General features: G+C 43.5%; 1 protein-coding gene across 1 annotated transcript in view; it reads left to right on the top strand.

Annotated features, from left to right (window-relative positions):
* ELOA (elongin A) overlaps positions 1-21547 on the top strand; it is an 84571-nt gene extending 63024 nt beyond the window's left edge. Inside the window, exons 9-11 of the mRNA XM_033955918.1 lie at positions 18469-18580; positions 18979-19151; positions 19293-21547. Of these exons, the coding sequence (XP_033811809.1) occupies positions 18469-18580; positions 18979-19151; positions 19293-19354 (347 nt within the window). The 3' untranslated portion in view covers positions 19355-21547. The remainder of the gene's footprint in view (positions 1-18468; positions 18581-18978; positions 19152-19292) is intronic.
* The last annotated feature ends 283 nt before the right edge of the window (positions 21548-21830 follow it).

Here is a 21830-nt window from a genome sequence, read left to right as displayed (position 1 = left end):
TTTGGGCTGCTGTCTACTTGACCTCCCCAGACCATAGAGTCCTTTGACCTTGTGGCGGCAGTTTTTCCTTAAATGCCCAAGGCTCCTAGAAGATTCAAGCAGTGCATTCTGTGCCACAAGACTATTTCAGATACGGGACCCACACAACTGGTATGTCTAGTGCCTAGGTCCTGATCACCAAGACATTTCCTGCACGCTCTGCTCTAAATTGCAGAAGAGGTAACTTAAAGCCAGGAAGTTGCAGTGTTAAAACTTTTGGGGTCAGCTTGATTTCTATCGAGAATAGCTGGAGTCTCTGATAACCAACACTCAACATCCAACAACTCCAGCATTGACACTGGCACTGATGACATCGACAACCCATTCCACCTCTTCTTAGTTGATGCTGCCTCCTTGGGGTAACCTCATAAAAAAGCTAAGACGCATAAACATGTTTCCCCCTCCAGGCGTGCTTTAGCAGCACACTGAGACCAGATCACCATCGCTACAATTGGTGTTTTCTCTGAGGCGTACCTCAACATCGAGGTCACTAATGCCTTGATACCTGATGCAACCTGTATCCACTGAACCCTTGCCAACATTGGTACTGGCACCATTTCTTAAAGATCAGCTGTTGGAGAAGGAGTTAGCTGGGATCATGCAGTTGCATTCAGTGCAAATGCCTGCTTTGACGAACCCAGTCTCAGCCCAGCTTGAGCAATGCCCAAAGACTACTTCGAGGGACAATTCTCGGACACCAAAGCGTCGCGCATCCTGAATGAGAAGACACAACCTCATCTTCTAGAGAGCTCATCTTAGTTCTCTTTGAGATGTTCACAGTGACATTTTCCTCGATGCTTACCTTGACGTTCTCTATCCAGAAGACCTGTTGTCTTTGATTCAGACATGCCAATCTTCTTCTAATTATCCAGACTTATCTGCAGAGGAGTCCTAATGCATACCTTCAGATCCATCTCCTCGCAGAAGGTCCCCACCAGAAAGTCTCTCTTTTACTAAATTTATCAGACAGATGGGGCAAGCACTTTCAATAAATATGGAATCAGAAACAGAACCTCGAGCAGAGCTGATGGATACTTTGGACTACAAGGAGTAGCCTAAGGACTGCATAAAGGTACCTGTCCATAACTTAATGAAAGAGGCTTTATTTAAAAATTAGAAAGCACCACTCTGTCCCAGTAGCTCTGTGCAAGCTCGATACTTGGTAGAGAATCCAATCTTGCCCAGGCTTGATAGGCTACAATTACACTACCAGTCCTTAGTTGTGGAGCCTGCTTTGAAAAAGGCATACAATTCCAGAACTTATCAAGCACTCCACCTGGGAGAGAAGGCAGAGCACACAATAAGTTTGAATGCAGAGTGTTCCAGAGTTCCATGCTGAAGAGAATCGGTCAGGTTTCCGTTCAGGTTTTAGCACTGAAACAGTTATAGCCTCACTACTAGATCTCCTTCATAATTTATTCAGCCAAGGTTCCCGTGCACTAGTCCTACAACTAGATCTAAGTAGTGCCTTTGACATAGTCAATCACAACATTCTATTTGACTGTTTGGAGTCAATTGGACTTTCTGGTAAAGTGTTAAATTGGTTCCAGGGGTTCTTGAGTAAACGATCTTACCAAGTCTACAGTGATAATAAACAATCCTGCAGATGGACAAACACTTGCGGAGTTCCGCAGGGTTCCCCTCTATCCCCCACCCTGTTTAACATCTATCTTGCCCCATTGGAGAATCTATTGCAAAGCTTAAAAGTTGAATTCTATATCTATGCAGATGACATCACTATAGTTCTTCCCCTCATAAACCTAACTTCCGAGATAAAGAATCACCTGGCATTTGTTCTAAAATAAATCGAATTATGGATGACAGAATTCATACTGAAACTTAACTCAGATAAAACCAAATTTTTTCTGGCGAGCCCAAACAATAAAATCAAAGATTCAAAAATTTCCTTGAATGGACAGGACTTCCCTATTGTCGATTCCATAAAAATTCTGGGAGTGACTCTCGACCAATACCTTACTTTAGACGCTCACATGGATTTATTGACTAGAAAATGCTTCTCGACATTATGGAAACTAAGAACCATCAGAAAATACTTTGATGCAGCATCATTCCGTCTACTGGTGCAGTCTTCTGTTCTAAGCATGCTGGACTATTGCAACATCATTTATTTGGGAACTTCCAAGAAAACACTTCAAAGACTCCAAATGATTCAAAATTCAGCAGTACATCTGATTTTCGGTTTAAAAAAATGGGAACACATAAGTCCCTATTATCAAAATCTTCATTGGCTGCCCCTCAAAGCAAGAGTCTTGTTTAAATTTTCTTGTCTCTGTTTCAAATCAGTCTTTGGTTTGGCCCCTATGTATCTGGTTTCCCACTTTAATTTAGGTCGTACCATTAGACCCACGTGTAGAATCCACATATTTACCCACCCAACAATAAAGGCCTGATGTTACAAAAGATTCCTGGACAGAACTCTAGCTTTTCAGGCAGGTAAACTGAACGATTGGCTGGGAACATTATCATGCACTAGTGCTCCCTGATTCAGGAAAAAACATTTCAATTCGATTCAGCCTATTGAATTGTTTTTTTGATTCGATTTTCCTGCCCAATTGGGTGTTTTTTTCAAACATCCTGGTGGGTTTATTTTATAGATTTTACACCCCCTTTGCCCTCTCCTACCCACACTGGCGCTGTGGTGTAAACAAAATAAAGAAACAAAAAGGACTTTCCCTCTCTCTGTTAAATCCTAGGTCACATTTGTGGTCTAACACCAGCTCTGGCAGGATACACTTTTCAAATCTGGCATTTTGTAATCACAAAACAGCAAATGATTTTTTCTACCTTTTGCTGTTTGGTTATCTTCTGATAACTCACTTCTTTCTTCTTTCTCCATGCTAATCATCCATCTTCCATCTGTGTCCTCCCCTTCCATTTCCATTCCTTTCCCTTGGTCTGGAATCTGTCTCCCCCCCCCCATGCCTGACATCTCTCCCTCCATGGTCTAGTATTGCTTTTCCTTTCCCTCTCTCCCATGGTCTTGGCATCTCTTTCCTCTCCTCTCCCTTCCTGGCTTCCTTATCCCTCCTTCCCTCTCTCCCCAATTGGGTGCAGCAACAGCATTTCTCTTCCCCCTTCCCCCATCCACTCTCCTCCTCCACTGCTTTCCCCTCAGTCCGGCTTCAGCTTTCCCTCTTCCATTTTAAGTCCAGCAGCATTCTCTTCTGTTCCCAATCCAGCAGCACCTCTCCCTCTCACTTCTATTTCTGTTTCCCCTACCAACTAGCTACAGCACCTCTCCTCTCCAACTAGCAGGGCTCTTCTCCCTTCCCTTTCCCTCCCCTCTGACTAGAAGCAGTTCCTTACCCACTCACCTCCCAGGTCTAGCAGCATCACTCCCTCCTCTCCTCCTATCAGCCCCCCTCCCTCATGTCTCCCAGGTCCATCGGCACCACGCCCCCCTCCTAATTAACAGGCTTTCATTGGCTCTCACCGGCTTGTGGATTCCCCGGCCTGACTCGGCACAGCCTGAAGTTGTGTTTGACTCCGGTAAAGAAAGTACAAAAGAAAAAAAACCAGGCGATTTTTCAAACCCTCCCCGTAACACTAGCCTGTATTAGCAGTTGCACCGCTCTCTCCTTCCGTAGCTTTAGCGAATCAATTATCCCAGGACAAGCAGGCAGGTACTCTCACTAGTGGGTGATGTCATCCGACAGAGCCCCGATACGGACGTTTCACAAGCATACTTGTTTGCAGAAACTCAGAAGTTTCGAGATGCCCGCACCGCGCATCCGCCAGTGCCTTCCCACCCGATGGTCCTCAGTTCTTTTCTTTCCGCGGAGCTGAGAAGTTTTACTTCAATTCTGCGCTGACTGAATTCCCGTTCTTTTGCCTTCTATTGCCGCGGTTTTGAGTTTGGTTTACTCTTTATCGTGTGTTTTATTTCTTTAGTTTCTTTTTCAAAAAAAAAAAATTTCTTCCAGCGATTCGACCGGGTCGGCTGCGTGGCTCAGGCCCCACTCCTTCGATCTTGCGGCGGAGCTTTTTCGGCCTATGTCCCGGTCAATTACCGGTTTTAAAAAGTGTAGCAAGTGCCAGCGCGCGATTTCGCTGACGGACCCGCATCGACGCTGCCTGCAGTGTCTTGTTCCGGAACATTTCCCGAAATCGTGGCAGCCTTGTTCCACTCTCACAGTGCGGGCGTTTAAGCGTCACTGTTTTTTGTGGGAGTCGATGTTCAAATGGAAGCTGCAAAGGACCCTTCAGCTTCGACTTCGGCTGGCGCTTCGCCTGCATCTACGAAGCCCTCCACCACTCCTGCTACACCGGGTCTACTGAAGCCGGCTTCGTTTGTCCCGGTTTCGACTTCGGCGCCGGTGCCTTCCTCTGTCTCCTCGGACCAGGTACCACCTCCTCCCATTCCACCCGTGGTTCTCAAAGTGCCGAAGGCTTCCAAGCAAAAGCACTCGACCACGAAGGTCCCTTTTGGTTCGGATCCCTCCTTGTCGGCTTCGTTGCGGTCCCTTTTGGAGGCTCAGTTTGTTGAGCTCATGACAACCATGGGACCCAACCTGATTGCAACGATCCAGGGTGACCTCCCGGTTCCGATTCCGGGGGGCGGACTGCCCCCTCCTCCTCTTCCTCGCCGGTCACTCTCGCTGCTTGGCGAGGAGGAGCAGCGATTGGCGGCAGGTCCCTCGAGGCCGGCCTCCTTTAGAGCCCATAACGCCTCCGGACGAAGAGGTGTGGAATCCCTCTTCGGATAATCGAAGCCCTGGGCATCGCAAATCACAGGAAGAGTTCTTCCGCACTCCTTACCAAGCCTGGACTGCATCTTGAGAGGTGTCGAATCTCCCGCCTCTGCGCTCTACGGCCTCGAGTCCCATCTACTCGTTAGAGGCGTCTGGGGACCATTCTAAGCATCGTCACTCTAGATCCCCCTCCAGACACCGAGAGGGGCATCGGTCCAGACATTCCTCACGGCACTCCTCGCGCCACTCTACAGTATCACCACAGAAGAAGCTGCCGTGAATGGGGTATTCTTCGTCGGACATGTCTCCTCTGCAGGGGCCGGAGTTCGAGGAGCCGTGTATCTCTTATTCACCCTGTCGATCCCAGGTCTCTGTGGATCCCGAGGCCTCGACTTCGTCCAGTCCTTCTCGTAGGCCTGTACTGGCAGATCAATTGTCTTTCTCCTCTTTCCTCAGGCAAATGGCGGATGACCTGGACATTACCCTGGACTCCGGTTCTCGGTACTCCAAGGAATACTTCGACACTATGTATTTGCCTAATGCTCCTGCGGAGTCTCTTAGTCTGCCTCTGCACAAACTTCTCGACCAAACGTTCATGAGATGTTTTGAAACACCATTCTCTATTCCTGCAGTCCCTGGCAAGTTGGATGCCCGGTACCGCACGGTTCATCACAAGGGGTTCGAGGGCGCTCAACTCTCTCACCAATCCCTGCTGGTCGAATCCTCCCTCAAGCGGTCTCATCCGTCCCAGGTGTACGCCTCAGTACCTCCGGTTCGCGAGGGAAGGACAATGGATAAGTTTGGGAGGAGAATATACCAGAACTCCATGATGGCTTCCAGAGTTCTCAATTATACTTTTCATTTTGCAACTTATTTGGAGTTCTTCATGCCTGTGCTTCGGAAGTTCACACCTTACATTGAGTCTCAGGCTCGCTTCGAATTCGAAGAAGTAGTTGCCTCGCTGTCCCAGCTACGTCTCCAGTTGATGCAATCCTCTTACGATGCATTCGAGCTTTCGGCACGGGCTGCCGCCTGTTCCGTGGCTATGCGTCGATTGGCATGGCTTCGAACCATTGACATGGACCCGAATCTCCAGGACAGACTTGCCAACGTTCCTTGTGCAGGGGCGGATTTGTTTGACGAGTCCATCGAGACCGTGACGAAGAAACTGTCTGACCATGAAAAGTCTTTTCAGTCCATTCTTCGGCCCAAGCCTAAGCCTCAACAGTCTCGACCTGCTAGACCGCCCTTGATCTATCAGCGGCGTTATACTCCGAGGCAAGCTCCGGCTGCGAGACAACCAGCGAAGAGACAGCCTCCTCAGAAGGCTCAACAAAAACCTCAGCCTTCTACTGTCCCCAAGGCTTCTCAGCCTTTTTGACTCTCTCTTAGAGAGCATAACCAACCTCGTTCTGCCTCCTCCTGTTTTTCCCATTGGGGGTCACCTAAATCATTTCTATCATCGATGGGAGGCTATCACCACCGATCTCTGGGTCCTTACCATCGTCAGGGAAGGGTACTCTCTTCAATTCCTTCGGGTCCCTCCGGACCACCCTCCAAGAGAGTATCCTTCCAACTTGACACAGACCGCCCTTCTTCTTCAGGAAGCTCAGGCTTTGCTCCGACTCCGGGCCGTCGAGCCGGTCTCTGTGGACCAACACAACCGGGGGTTTTACTCCCGGTACTTCCTTGTTCCGAAGAAGACGGGCGACCTGCGGCCTATTCTGGACCTCAGGGTCCTCAACAAGTTTCTGGTCAAGGAGAGATTTCGCATGCTGACCCTTGCTTCTCTCTACCCCCTCCTCGAGCAGAACGACTGGTTATGCTCTCTGGATCTCAAGGAGGCCTACACTCACATTCCCATTCATCCAGCCTCTCGCAAGTTCCTCAGATTTCGGGTGGGACATCTACATCTGCAGTATCGAGTGCTTCCATTCGGCCTGTCCTCGCCTCCCAGAGTCTTCACGAAGTGTCTGGTGGTAGTGGCCGCTGCACTCCGGAACCAAGGTGTTCCGCCACTTATTTCTGTCAAATGGGATGATCAGTAACACTCAGAAAAGCACACATACAATATAAAGCATAAACAATAACACTTTATTATATATATATAAGAATTAAATAACTTCACCGTAATTCCAGGCATCGACCTCCTTCACAATTGGGAACCCCTGCAGCAATTGATAGGTGGGAAGAAAAACGGGAGACTGTCCCTTTTAGGCGTCTTGATTCTGTATCCCTGGAGACTTCTTGGATTCTAAGGTTAGAGGCAAGACCCGTCTTTTATATTGGGTGAAAAGCTGGAAAAGCTGCTGGGTTCTTAGTAAAGCATAAACAGCTGGTCTTGCTCTTTTGTTCTCTGTTTTGACAACACCTAGGTCAAGGAGGTCAAGATAGCAGATACTTGTTTGGTTTCCCTGTCCTTTTGATGTTACCCAGGAGGTGTTTGCAGAGACTGGTTTTCCCATCTGGCTTTACTGATGTTATTTGAGAGACACGCAGGCAAAAGGAAGTCAGGATGCCAGAGAAGCAGACTTTGTGGATTTCAGTTACCCCCCCTGGCCAGTCCTTTTGATGTAATCAAGGAGGTGTTATAGAGACCGGTTTTCCATCTGTCCTTTTGATGCTGTTTGGGCAACTCCCAGGTCACAAAGGTCAAGATACTTGTTGTGGAAACCTTTGAAGTTGTCTTGGCAACACCCAGATCAGATAAGCAGACTTGAGGAGACATATCAGTAGTATGCAGAGTTTCAGTTACCCCCCTGGCCATCTGCATAACAGTCCACCCCTGGATCCTTAAGTCTGCACCTCCGAATAAAAAGTCATCCGAATAAAGGGAGAGAGTGTCCGTTTGTTTACACAATAGGTAAACCCACAATTAAGAAATGTTAACATAAGAATAACTAAACAAATATAGATTAAGGAGTGAAGAAACACCTTTTGTGCCGTAGCCCTCCCTCTAGTAAAAGCATTCCACCAAGGGTGTGCAGTGGTAGCTTCAATGTGATCTGTCATAGAATGCAAGTACATTTCTGATTTGCTTTATTTAGGATTGCTATATTTTGCATTGCTTTCTTTATAGATGGCAATAAAATACATCGGCAAAAGAAAAATTAATATTTACATTTGATATACACATACTGAAAAAGGGAGCTTGAATAGCATGAATCACAAGTTTAACAGTACTGCTAGCAAGCTTTATGTGATAAAGGTATAACCTTGCAGTGGAATGGTCCATTGGCACAAATTGTCATAGAATGACACGTTTGTTTTACTTTGTTCATTTATTTGTTGCCCATGATAAGTGGGAAACCCTAATTGGGGTCCCAATGTCAAAGGCATCACCGTAAAAGGACACATTATTTCATTTCAACATTACACCATTTTCTATCTAAGGGTACAGAATGTGATGTGGTTTTAAATCAATGAGATAAAGTTAATTCTTTGTGATATCATTGACGACATGTATCGTAGTGTTAGTTCATAATTATATGCAGTATTTGGCACCCATTCACCTTCCCATCTAAATACATCTGCTACTCTGGAGCCAAAATATGCTTGTTTGCCAGCCAGTATTTCAGAAACAATAGTATTTACTATACCTCAGGTTATACATTTAGGTAAAATGAAAAAATTAATTTTCCATTCATAAATTATTTCCTTATATTCTAAACCTGGTATTCTTGCATTCCCTAATATTTCTTGCTAATTAGGCATTTTACTTGAAAGTATCACGTATAGGGAATCATGGAAATTAATAATCTTATTAATATTATATTTGTGCTCTTACTCATGGCTTACATACATTTAGGGTAGCATCATATTCACCATCGATCACTGCAGTTATCTGGTATCCCGTTTTTCTTAGCAGCTTTGGTTAGGGTCTGGCTATGCTCCAGTTTCAATAGGCTTGCTATGCCACTCACATGCCTTCACTCACGTAAGATTCACGTGCACCACCCCCAGAGACCAGCCCTAATGTGAAGTGGCAGGATATAAGCTCACTTCTATTCCCAAGTCGGTGCCACATAATAGCGTCATGGCACGGCACTGTATGTCTGGTTGCGTGTCATCATCTTCTTGATCTGGTGAAATTTTCTCTTAACCCAGCATGTTAGCCAAATCATAAGAATAAGAGAGCAGAGCTGACCAATTCTATCACAAAGGGATGAAAGTCTATATGGAATAACATTCCCAGTACGTGATTTTCCAAGGAAAATATTTCATCATGACTGTTTAGCTTCAATGCTTTAGTTACATTAAACACCCCTAGTGGTAAACGAGAAGAAGAAAAAAAAGAAAAACCACTTTATGTACAGAATGTGATAACATGTGACACCATACTGGTGTGTAAGGTAGTAGTTGTTTGAGATAAGAGAAACAACACTAATGCACTTAAAGGTATTCTGTAGGACATTCAGAACATACACCTTTTTATGTTCTGGGCATAATTATTATGTCATTTAAGAGAGACCATACACACGTACAGAATGTGATAACATTTGACACAATTATTGTGTGTACGGTAGTATTTGTGTGAGATAAGAGAAACAACACTAATGCACTTAAAGGTATTCTGTAGGACATTCAGAAAATACCTTTTTATGTTCTGGACATAATTATTATGTCATTTAAGAGAGACCATACACACATACTGATCGTAATACCAAAATAACTTATGTCAGAGATGTGCACTGCACTGTTTATACCTGGTAAGTTAAATAAAGAGAGACCATTTTTTATTTTATTTAGCAAATATCAAATACCAATGAACACCATTTTACCAGGTATAATGCTTTCTAATTTTTTCTCTTCAGATATCCTCTTATAATATAACCCCTAACTAAATTATCATTGGGCTGTATGAGCCATAGCATAAAATCATTGTGAGCATGGTTTTCATAAGATACTTTCTTGTAAGTGGGGGAATCTTTTTTGGAAAGGGAAATGGTACCATTTGGACTAATAGAAGGGGTGGAATAAACTCTGGAAATGGCCAATGTGCGATATTGGGGTACCCCATAAGCTAAAACAGACAACACATAACAGAAACAGACAAACACAGAGCTCCGGCATGCTTTCTTCCATCGGTAATGATTCAGGGTTGAATTTAATCTGTAAATAAGCACACTATTAATCAAAAGAGTCATAAACAAATTTGGTATCCATTGGATTCCCACTATCAGGTCACAGTGCTGGAAGTATTTTAAATGTGGCACAGTGAAATTGGTTCTCCGGACCATGTCTGGATACTAAGCTTCTAAAAGAAAGAGAGATAGAAACTTAAGTTAATTGCTCTATATAGTTTTACTGGTCTTCTTTTCTATTTTCTTCCATTTCAAAGCTCTGTCACACAATCGTAAGAGAATGCAAGTTTTAATCTATAAAATATACAAGAGAGGTTTACGTGCAGGTACAGTGGTTCACAATGTTAGTGTTTGAGGTAAAAGACACATTTGCAAAATTACTTGGAGTGCAATTTCCTTATACTAGCTAACAAAACTTTATACATTATAAAGGTCACTTAGCAATATTTCTACTTTTTTATTGTCCAACCTACCCCATATGTTACCCCAGATGTGAAATATGTTGCCTCCAGAATCCAAAAAGGCCCAAGTCTGTTTTTTACTTTGGGGAGAAGGGAAGTTTACAATTTTCTGTTTAACTTTCTCTATCACCTCTCGGCATCCTTTTGCCCACTTTCTGCTATAATCTTGTGATAGAAAGTGGGACTATGTAAGTATTTTTGTGGTAGTCTGGTAGATGTATATTGCCTCCCTTGCCAAGTGGATGCAAATTGTTCTGGACATTGCTCCACTATAGGAATAGTAAAAATGCATTGGTTCTCATAGGAATGTCTGGCAATTTACCAAAACTATAGATTCCATCGGAAAGCTGTAATGTTAACCTTTAAAATTTGTAATATTCTTCCTGCTTGTATAATTTTCTCCCCAATCCTGATATTTATATTCCTCCACCCCAGTGTCCATTACAGCTTGTACCTTTTGCTCCCCAGATTTCTACTAAATATTTATCTCTACCTGTGGACGCTGTTCTAATTTGGTCCAGGCAAACACTGAGGCTCGGCATTCACATTATTGATCCTCCCAACACTTCCACCCTTTTAAATCAGGATAAAGAATGGAAGCAGTTTCCTCAGGGGGGGCCGTTGGCACCAAAATATCCTCCCTCTCTCCTTTGTTCACTTGTGCTTGTGGCATAGATTTCTTTCCCAGTCCTCTACTTTTGTACATTCCCCATAATGTCCCTGTATCTTTTCCATCTATTTCTTCCCTCTTTACACCATCTTTTATTAATGCCAAAAACATATTCCTCCGAGACACCCGCTTAGCCCTGTTTGAATTGGATTGTCCTTTTCTCTTTTTATCAAAAGTATTTTGAGGTCCCCAGTCCCCCCGATCTCCTAACTGTCGGACCGCTTCTAAGGCTTCCAAAATAGTCCTGTCTATTTGATTGATCAACAAAGTTATCATTACCTGTTTGTATGCCGGTGCAGCATACTTAATAATTTTATTTCTCATGGACACAGTAAAAGGTAATGACATATATATGTCAGTGTGACCTATTACTAAGGCTACCTTCATAGTCTCCTCCTTAATTTTCATTTGAGCATCTTTTAATGTATACCAAATTTTATCATTTGAGGGCCAATCAGATTCAAGTGGATATCGCTTCGTGACACCCCCTACTAATTATCTCTAATAAAGACCATTGGGCATTTTTTGCAGGATAAGGATCCTCCCGTAACGCATTTTGTACTGCTACTTCTTGACTAATTTGAACAAATTTAGGGGCATCTGTGGCATCCAACATAATCCCTGCTGCGCCCAGCTCCTGCACCCGAATTACCCATTGTATTAGTGTTCCCCCAGGCTGCTGTGTAAAGCGTGCCATCATATCCATGATTTCATGTGGAGTAACATTCTCCATAACATTATTTCTAGTTAGATTTTCTCCTGTTTGCAGACTTCCCTGTAATCTTTGTCTCCTCACAGGCTCTGCTTCTAAACTTTCTGCCTGTTCTCCTTCAACACATATATCCTCCTCACTGTTATTATAATTTGAATCCCAAATATCCCCATCCCGTTTGTTTGGATTCCAGTCATCCGGCAGATGATAAATTAAGATTTAAACTTTTCTGTAACTCACTTTCCGCCTCCGTTTCTTATATTTATATTCTGTTACATTTTGATAGGTGTCTACCTTATCCATTAACAACTTATTCTGACATTGTAGTATTTTAATGGCATGCTGTTGATTACACCTTTTCTTTCCCAGCTCTCCCAATTTCAATTGTAATTCCTGTTTAGCTTCATGCAAATTCCTCCAGTCTGACAAAATCATCCTTCCTTGTCTAGAAATTCCTTCTTGCTCTTCTCCTTTTGAGATTTTCCCCTTTTGTAAGGAGGCATATAATTCATGTGGATCCCCACTTCCAAAAGTACAGGATTCACATAATCCTGCTTCTATAGACCACTCAGTGGCCATTAATTTTCCTATACTGTCATTCCCATTCGGAATGGAGGGATTGGGAGCCTGCTCCTCAACCCCTTGTTTCCTAGGGAGCTTTTCTGACCACATTGATCAACCCCACTCCTGGTACCAATTTGTTCTGCCACTTATTTCTGTCAAATGGGATGATCAGTAACACTCAGAAAAGCACACATACAATATAAAGCATAAACAATAACACTTTATTATATATATATATATATATATAAGAATTAAATAACTTCACAGTAATTCCAGGCATCGACCTCCTTCACAATTGGGAACCCCTGCAGCAATTGATAGGTGGGAAGAAAAACGGGAGACTGTCCCTTTTAGGCGTCTTGGATTCTGTATCCCTGGAGACGTCTTGGATTCTAAGGTTAGAGACAAGTCCCGTCTTTTATATTGGGTGAAAAGCTGCTGGGTTCTTAGTAAAGCATAAACAGCTGGTCTTGCTCTTTTGTTCTCTGTTTTGACAACACCTAGGTCAAGGAGGTCAAGATAGCAGATACTTGTTTGGTTTCCCTGTCCTTTTGATGTTACCCAGGAGGTGTTTGCAGAGACTGGTTTTCCCATCTGGCTTTACTGATGTTATTTGAGAGACACACAGGCAAAAGGAAGTCAGGATGCCAGAGAAGCAGACTTTGTGGATTTCAGTTACCCCCCCTGGCCAGTCCTTTTGATGTAATCAAGGAGGTGTTATAGAGACCGGTTTTCCATCTGTCCTTTTGATGCTGTTTGGGCAACTCCCAGGTCACAAAGGTCAAGATACTTGTTGTGGAAACCTTTGAAGTTGTCTTGGCAACACCCAGATCAGATAAGCAGACTTGAGGAGACATATCAGTAGTATGCAGAGTTTGTTACCCCCCTGGCCATCTGCATAACACAAGGTCTTCAGGTATTTCCCTACCTCGACGACAGGCTCATCAAGGCCCCCTCGGCTCCGGGGATCGTCTGGGCGACCCTGTCCACGATTCGGTTCCTGCAGAGTTTGGGCTTCGAGATCAACTTCCCCAAATCTCATCTACAGCCTACCCAGTCTCTCCCCTTCATCGGGGCGGTTCTGGACACCATTCAGCTCAGAGCATTCCTTCCTCCTCAGCGCCTGGATGTTCTTCTTCACCTCTGCCAGTCAGTGTCTTCTCGCCAGTCCATCTCAGCGAGACACATGATGGTTCTCCTGGGCCACATGGCCTCTACAGTTCATGTGACTCCTTTTGCCAGACTTCACCTCAGAATTCCTCAATGGACCCTGGCTTCTCAATGGACACAGGTGTCAGATCCTTTGACTCGTCACATCGTTGTCACTCCTGCTCTTCAGCAGTCTCTACTTTGGTGGATGACCTCTTCGAATCTCTCCAGAGGTTTGCTGTTTCACACTCCCCCCCCACCAAAAGGTTCTCACAACAGATTTCTCGACCTATGCATGGGGGGCTCATCTGGATGGGCTTCGCACTCAGGGATTCTGGACCAGTGCGGACCGCCTCCATCAAATCAATCTGCTGGAGCTCAGAGCCATCTTCAATGCTCTTCAGGCTTTTCAACATCTGCTTCACGACATGGTGGTCCTCATTCGCACAGACAATCAGGTCGCCATGTATTATGTCAACAAGCAGGGGGGCACAGGCTCGGCCTCCCTCTGCCAGGAAACTCTCAGAGTCTGGGATTGGGCGATTCGCCACAACGCCTTCCTCAAAGCTGTCTACATTCAGGGGAAGGACAATGTCTTGGCGGACAACTTGAGTCGTCTCCTCCAGCCTCACGAATGGACCCTCCATTCCAAACCCCTTCATCAGATCTTCTCTCTGTGGTGGACGCCTCAGATAGACCTCTTTGCGGCTCCCCACAACTTCAAACTGCCTCAGTTCTGCTCCAGGATCTACACTCATCGTCTCGAGTCTGATGCCTTTCTACTGGATTGGGGGAATCATTTTCTGTATGCGTTTCCTCCATTTCCACTCATTCAAAAGACTCTAGTCAAATTGAAAACCAACCATGCCACCATGATTCTGATAGCTCCTCGGTGGCCCAGACAACCTTGGTTCTCCCTTCTACTTCAACTCAGCAGCATTGAGCCGTTCCTTCTTCCAGTGTTTCCTTCGCTGCTTACTCAGCATCAGGGATCTCTACTTCTTCCCTACCTGCAGTCTCTCCACCTGACAGCTTGGTTCCTCTCAACGTAACTCCTCACCAGTTTTCCCAGGCAGTGAGGGATGTATTAGAGGCTTCCCGGAAGCCTGCTACTCGACAATGCTACTCCCAAAAATGGACTAGATTTTCTTCCTGGTGTGTTTCTAATTCTAAGGAGCCTCAGCGAGCCTCCCTGTCTTCTGTATTAGACTATCTTCTACACCTGTCTCAGTCTGGCCTCAAGTCTACATCCATACGAGTCCACCTGAGTGCTATTGCGGCTTTCCATCAGCCTCTACAAGGGAAACCTCTCTCTGCTCATCCTGTGGTTTCCAGATTTATGAAAGGACTTTTCCATGTCAATCCTCCTCTCAAACCTCCTCCAGTGGTTTGGGATCTCAACGTCGTCCTTTCTCTCCTTATGAAACCTCCTTTTGAGCCTCTCAACAAGGCTCCGCTGAAGTTTCTCACTTGGAAAGTGGTTTTTCTGGTTGCCCTCACTTCTGCTCGCAGGGTCAGTGAGCTTCAGGTCTTAGTGGCGGATCCACCTTTCACAGTATTCCATCATGACAAGGTGGTCCTTCGCACTCATCCGAAATTCCTGCCTAAAGTGGTCACTGAATTTCATCTCAACCAATCCATTGTGCTTCCTGCATTTTTTCCAAAGCCTCATTCTCATCCTGGAGAATCAGCTCTTCACACTCTGGACTGTAAACGTGCTTTGGCTTTCTACCTGGATCGCACCAAACCACACAGAACTGCTCCTCAACTTTTTGTCTCCTTTGATCCAAACAAGTTGGGACGTCCTGTATCAAAGCGTACCATCTCCAACTGGATGGCGGCTTGCATCTCTTTTTGCTATGCCCAGGCTGGATTACCACTTCCCTGTAAGGTCACAGCCCATAAGGTCAGAGCAATGGCGGCCTCTGTAGCCTTCCTCAGATCAACACCGATTGAGGAGATTTGTAAGGCTGCCACTTGGTCCTCGGTTCATACATTCACCTCTCATTATTGTCTGGATACTTTCTCCAGATGGGATGGACAGTTTGGCCAAACAGTGTTACAAAATTTATTCTCCTAAGTTCCCAACTCTCCCACCATCCCATTGAGGTTAGCTTGGAGGTCACCCACTAGTGAGAATACCTGCCTGCTTGTCCTGGGATAAAGCAATGTTACTTACCGTAACAGTTGTTATCCAGGGACAGCAGGCAGCTATTCTCACGTCCCACCCACCTCCCCTGGGTTGGCTTCTCTGCTAGATACCTGAACTGAGGAGACACGCCCGGACCATCGGGCGGGAAGGCACTGGCGCATGCGCGGTGCGGGCATCTCGAAACTTCTGAGTTTCTGCAAGCAAGTATGCATGTGAGACGTCCGTATCGGGGCTCTGTCGGATGACATCACCCACTAGTGAGAATAGCTGCCTGCTGTCCCTGGATAACAACTGTTACGGTAAGTAACATTGCTTTCCCTTCTGCAGCCTTAGAGCCTCTGCTAGGCCTTCCCGCCTCTGATGATGCAACTTCAAAACATTAGTATCAGAAACCCCCAAAAGATTTAAAAACAAAAACCCAACCCAGTTATTCACCACCCAAATAAGCCCTGTAATTTAGCAATTCTGGAAGGTTTCTTCCAAATGTAGAGAGAAGGCAATCAGTTTCTCCTCAGCTGCTTCCTGTTCTCTCTTTGCAATTTGGTCAAGTTCATCCTGGATGATCGCCTGCTCAAACTGCCTGTAAAGATCATCATCACTCGCTGTACATTTATGGCTAGAGCTGTCTGCTGAGGGCCTGAGGTCCTGCAGTTGTTGGCACAGATTTGCCCAAAGTTGGGTGAGCAGCAGGATCTGTTCTGTGATGGTGAAGGCATGACAGTAGAAAAGGTCACACTGCCCGGCTCCCCCACATAGGGACAAATTGAGCAGACTCCTACAACTGCACTAATGGTCACTCAACCATATTATGTCAGATATTCTCAGACTGGGGGACCCCCAGAAGTGGACCTTTTTGTATCCCCCCTCAACAGCAAACTTCAATCTTCTGTTCCAGAATCTACAGTCCAGATAATCTGGAGTTGGATACCTTCTTCCTCAACTGGAGGGGCAGGTTTCTTTATGCTTTCCCTCCAATTCCGCTAGTTGGGAAGACTCTATTCAAACTTTGCCAAGAGCATGCCACCATGATTCTCATAGCACCTCGGTGGCCACATCAGTCGTTGTTCCAGCTCCTCCTCCTACAACTCAGCATTAAAGAACTCATCACACTCCAAATCTTTTTAAAGTTGCTGACACAGAACAAGGGTTCTCTCCTCCATCTCCAATCGTTGGCACTCACAGCATGGTATCTCTCTCCCAACAAGTAGATGCTTTTGCACTCTTTGCACCAGTGTCAGCTATCATAGAAGCTTCTAGAAAATCTTCTACACAGCGTTGCTTTTGTTTCAAATGGACTCGCTTCACAATCTGGTGTAATCTCCACCTACTAGACCTAATCACTTGTCCTCTCCCATTGGTTCTGAGCTATCCTTTTACACCTTTCCAACTCTGGTCTCAAGACTACTTCAATCAGAGTTCATCTCAGTGCTATTAGTGCTTTTCATACACCATTGGACAAAAAGCCATTGTCTGTACAGCCTTTGGTATCAAGATTCATGAAAGGTCTTTATCATATCAAGCCACCTCTCAAGCCTCCTTTGGTGACTTGGGACCTTAATGATGTACTTTCCACTCTGATAAAACCTCCTTTTGAACCACTCTCGACTTCATCCCTCAAACCTCTCACTTGGAAAGTAGTATTCTTCATATCTCTCACATCTACATACTGAGTCAGTGAACTTCAAACACTTGTGTCAGATCCACTATATATAACATTTTACCACAATAGGATGGTTGCACTCATCCCAAGTTCCTCCCGAAATTTGTCTCAGAATTTCATCTGAACCATAGTTTTTCCTGTCTTCCTTCCAAGTCCACATTCTCACCCTGGTGAAGCTGCACTCCACACATTGGACTGTAAACATGCTCTTGCTTATTACTTAGATCGGACCAAACCTCATAGGACTTCCACTCAGCTGTTCCTGTCTTTTGATCCAAAAAGGCCAAGAGCTCCTGTCACCAAGAGAGCCATCTCTACATGGCTGGCGAACAATATCTCTTTTTGCTGTGTTTTGACTGGGCTGACACTTGAAGGCTGTGTCACTGCACATATAAAGTTTGAGCAATGGCAACTTCAGTAGCTCATCTATGTTCCACTCCCATTGAGGATATCTGTAAAGCAGCCACCTGGTCCTCAATTCATACCTTCAAATCCCATTATTGTTTGGAGAATCATTCTAGACAGAATAGTCAGTTTGGCCAAGCAGTTCTACATTATTTATTCTTCACTTACATGCCAACTTCCCTCCAACCCTTTTTGTTTCACCAGACTTATGGTAGATGTCAATAACAGTCTTAAATTCATGATCCTAGCAGCTTGGGAATCCCACATGTGATGTGACAATAGACTGCTTGCTTGTCCTTGGATAAAGCATAGGTACTCACCTGTAGCAGGTGTTATCTATGGGCAGCAGGCAGATATTCTCACAACTCTCTTACTCCTAGTTGGCTTCATAGCTTTTTTTTACTGCATTGTTGGTCCCATGAGCTGACTTCAGGCAGGAAGACACCAGCACGTATGTGCTATGGGTGGTCTTAAAGATTTAAAGTGACAGTATACTTTTTGACTGTCTGTGCCGGGGTTTCGTAGATGATGTCATCCACATGTGAGAATATCTGTTTGCTGTCCTCTGATAACGTCTGCACATGTGTGTAACTATGCTTTCTTTTATATTGGAAGGAAATATAGATTTGCTCTTTTGCCTGTTGACCATGCTACCCTTCAGCAGTTTTAATGGTTTTGGTGGTTTTCCTGCAGATTCGGTTGGATTTCTTTTTTTTGTTGCGTGAAAAAACAGAGTAAACTGCTGTCCTGAAGGATGGCACTGATTTATCACATCAGCTCCATATGCTTGTGTACTTAAACAAAATGCTTTCTAATGAGCTGACAGATTTACTGTTTCCGGTTTATTTTCCATTTGATAGGCAGACAGGCAAAGATGGCATTTGTCAACTCAGTAGCAAAACCGCCCCGAGATGTTAGGAGGAGACAAGAGAAATTTGGGACAGGAGGAACAGCTATAATGGAAAAGACAAGGTAAGATTTATTAGAAATGTCCTCAATGGATGAGGTATTCTCTTCCCTGAGAAATATCTAGCAAGCTTCCCCAAAAAAATATCAAGAAGGGTAGGAAACAAAAAAGAAATTTAAGACAATTCTTTTCACTAATGAGTGGAGTATGTACGTAGATCATAAGCTCCAAAATGTTATTAGAGTTTTTCTATTGAATCAGTAAGACCCAGGCCAAACAATCCTTTGCTGCTGCTATTTTCTGTGCTTCTGTGAGGATCAAAAGGGTGAGAGCAGGGGAATTTCTGACAGATGGCATCCCCTTGGATTATCTTTTTTCTATCTAACTGAAAAGCTAGCAAATATTTTCTCACTGTGTTTCTTTCTTCTTTTTTTTATTATAATTACCTATGATTCTGTTGCAGGATAAAGCCTGTTATATTCACCCCTGTCAGCAGTGGCAGCATCAGTATTCCTGTCACTGCTCAGACTGAAAATCAGGAGATATATGATGGACCCAGCACCAGTACCCATTCAGTTGCACCTGTCAATTCTGTCACCCCTGCTGCCCATGATCCCAGGCGGCCTCAAGTGAAAAGTAAGGCACACAAAACACACTCACTGCATTATATTTCTATAGGCTATTGAGTATTATTTGTCTTGGCAGAAACAGGTTGTATGTGAAGAAAAAGTAATGAAAGGCCAAGGAGGAGGTAACATTTTGCTTTATTTCTTTCAGAAATTGCACCAATGATGGCAAAGACTATTAAAGCTTTTAAGAATCGGTTTTCAAGGCGATGAGCTATAGAAGGCAGAACTGTGAACTTTCTTTGGAGGCAGAAATAATAATTTTATAGATTGCATCAACAGCAAGAACACAAGTTGGACAAGTAACCTGAGAGCATTTTAAGAAACAAGTTCCTCTTAACCACTCCTCTTGTTCATTCCCAGTTTTGTCAGTTTCCTCTCTGTCCCTCCCTGTCATTAAAAAGAAAAAAAAAAAGAAATTAGGCTTTAAGATCTGAGAAGCCTTATCATTTTAGTACTTAAGACATAGTTAAATGTTATACAGACCTCTTCAAATTTAAGGAAATAGTTTTAATAAAAATTGCCTCCAATTTTATTTTTATCATCCTAATTTTTAACTATTTCCATAATGAACCCCATGTCCTGGGTTCTGTGCCAATATGGTACATGGCTTCTTTTTTTCAGTGCCATGCTTTTACCAGCTTTCAGCCAATTAATTTTTTTATTTATTTATTGTAGAAGGTTCCTTCCGGAAATCCTCTTAGCAAGAGTGTCTGTTTTTGGCTACTCCCTATTTATGCCTTTGATCAGTGATGCCATGAAATATAATACTTTACGGTCAGTTGACAGCAGAGAGAAACAGTGTAGAAATTTTAAAAAATTCTTTAATGTTGAAGGGAAGAGAGAGAAATCCCAAGCTTGACTTGACCATTTTTCATCACTAAGCCTGCATCAAGGGCAACTTATAAAGCCTATGAGAAACATAGGTTTTTCTTATTTTTGTCTCTCAGTATTTTATTGCTTTTCAGGTACATTAAAAACAAAACATTACAAGGACTATAAAACACCAGGGAAGGCAGATCATATAAAAATAGGTGCAAAACCAAAGGCAAAAATTAGCATTCCTATTTTGAATAACTGTGAATATGTATCATAAACTAACCATATGGACCAACTTGTATTTAGAGATGTTCTAGGTAGCATAAATAAGAGAAAAATTTAAATATCCCTAATAAAAAGAAAAAAAAAAACCCTTACAAATCATACCTTTTAAACAGAGCTCTAAGATAACTGTAACACAGGGCGTTCTGACATTGCTTAACCCCAAGGGCTTTTTAGAAATGCTTAAAACAGAAACACATGAAATAACAGACTTCAAACCATTGCTGCATACAGAATATTCTTTAGGAATAATGTTTGTTGCAGAAAGGTCAAAACACTGAACTCCTTTTAAGCTGATGTCATTGAGGCTTATCAGTACTCCAGCAATTAGAGTTTGCTAAAGCTAAACTAAGCTAAAACAATGACAAGCCTTTGTTTGGGTTTTTAACGGATCTTTTGTATGCTTTGGTTGAATAACATGTTATGAGAAGTTGCCCCTGATGTTAAAAACTTGGCCAAGTCTGGCTTGGGATTCTTGTTTAATATTTTCATGGCTTCCCTCATACATCTATGCAGACGATATACAAATTTAGTAAATTTAGACCCCTGTAATTCTCATAATCTTGCCACACCTAGTTCCAAACTGACCCTTGTTGCAACCTGATTAAAAGATAATCAGATGCAACTGAACTTAAATAAGGGCTGGAATGAACATAAATGAATTACATTATCCTTGCAAATACCACTGTCCTCATTGATTCCGATCAGACCTTCCGTCTACACATCTGCTCTTTACTAGGGCCTTAGAAATTCTTGTACATCTAGACTTTTGCAATGCCCTATTCATAGATCTACACATAAAGGGAGATTAGACACATGCAGTTGATGCAAAATGTTGCCATTGGATTAATCACTGGCACAGAGCAATTTGCTTATGTCGGCCCACTTTTGAAAGTGCAATACTGGCTATAGTTCACAGTTTCCATCACACAGGGCTGCTACTACTTTTGAGTTGCCAGTTAATTCTTTATTGCACTCTGTTACTCCCAGCAAAACCGTTCATCATTCCATCAAGACTTTCTGGACATGTCCTGGGACTCTATTTAATATCATTGGTCATACGTTGTGGAATAAGATTCCTTTGTCTTTGCCTCTTGAGACATCTCAAAAGGAAGTCAAGATAGCTGTCAAAAGACATATTTCTATCAGAAGTGTCTTGAGGGTTGAGTCCCTGTACTTTTAGCCCATATTTAGCTATAGGGAGGTGCAGACTCAGCAAATTAGATTCACCTATCTGTTTCCCCCTCCTTTTCTCTCTTTTTGTTGCATTGTAAACTTCCTACATTAAAAAAACCTTGAACTTTTTCTTCTGCTGTTGTGACTTATCTTCTTTTTTTTGTGGTGTTAAAACTTCAGATACTTTGTTTTAAATTTGTGTAAAGAAAGGGAACCTGATGCAGAGTTTCTTCATCCGATGGCCGATATCTTTGTCTTTTCAGCCTTTTCACACATCTTTCTTTTTATGATGAAAATGGGATCTGTCCTTTCCTGGCAGGAAAATTGTATTTCTACCTTTACAAAAACACTAGAATGAAGTATTTGTCTTAAAATATTAAGTTAGTATTTTACATTGTAGAAAATTATTTAC

Source organism: Geotrypetes seraphini, chromosome 8 (genome assembly GCF_902459505.1).
Source record: "Geotrypetes seraphini chromosome 8, aGeoSer1.1, whole genome shotgun sequence".
Classification (NCBI taxonomy): domain Eukaryota; kingdom Metazoa; phylum Chordata; class Amphibia; order Gymnophiona; family Dermophiidae; genus Geotrypetes; species Geotrypetes seraphini.
The sequence above is the reverse complement of the archived record's forward strand: the minus strand, read 5'-3'. Positions and strand labels throughout refer to the sequence as shown.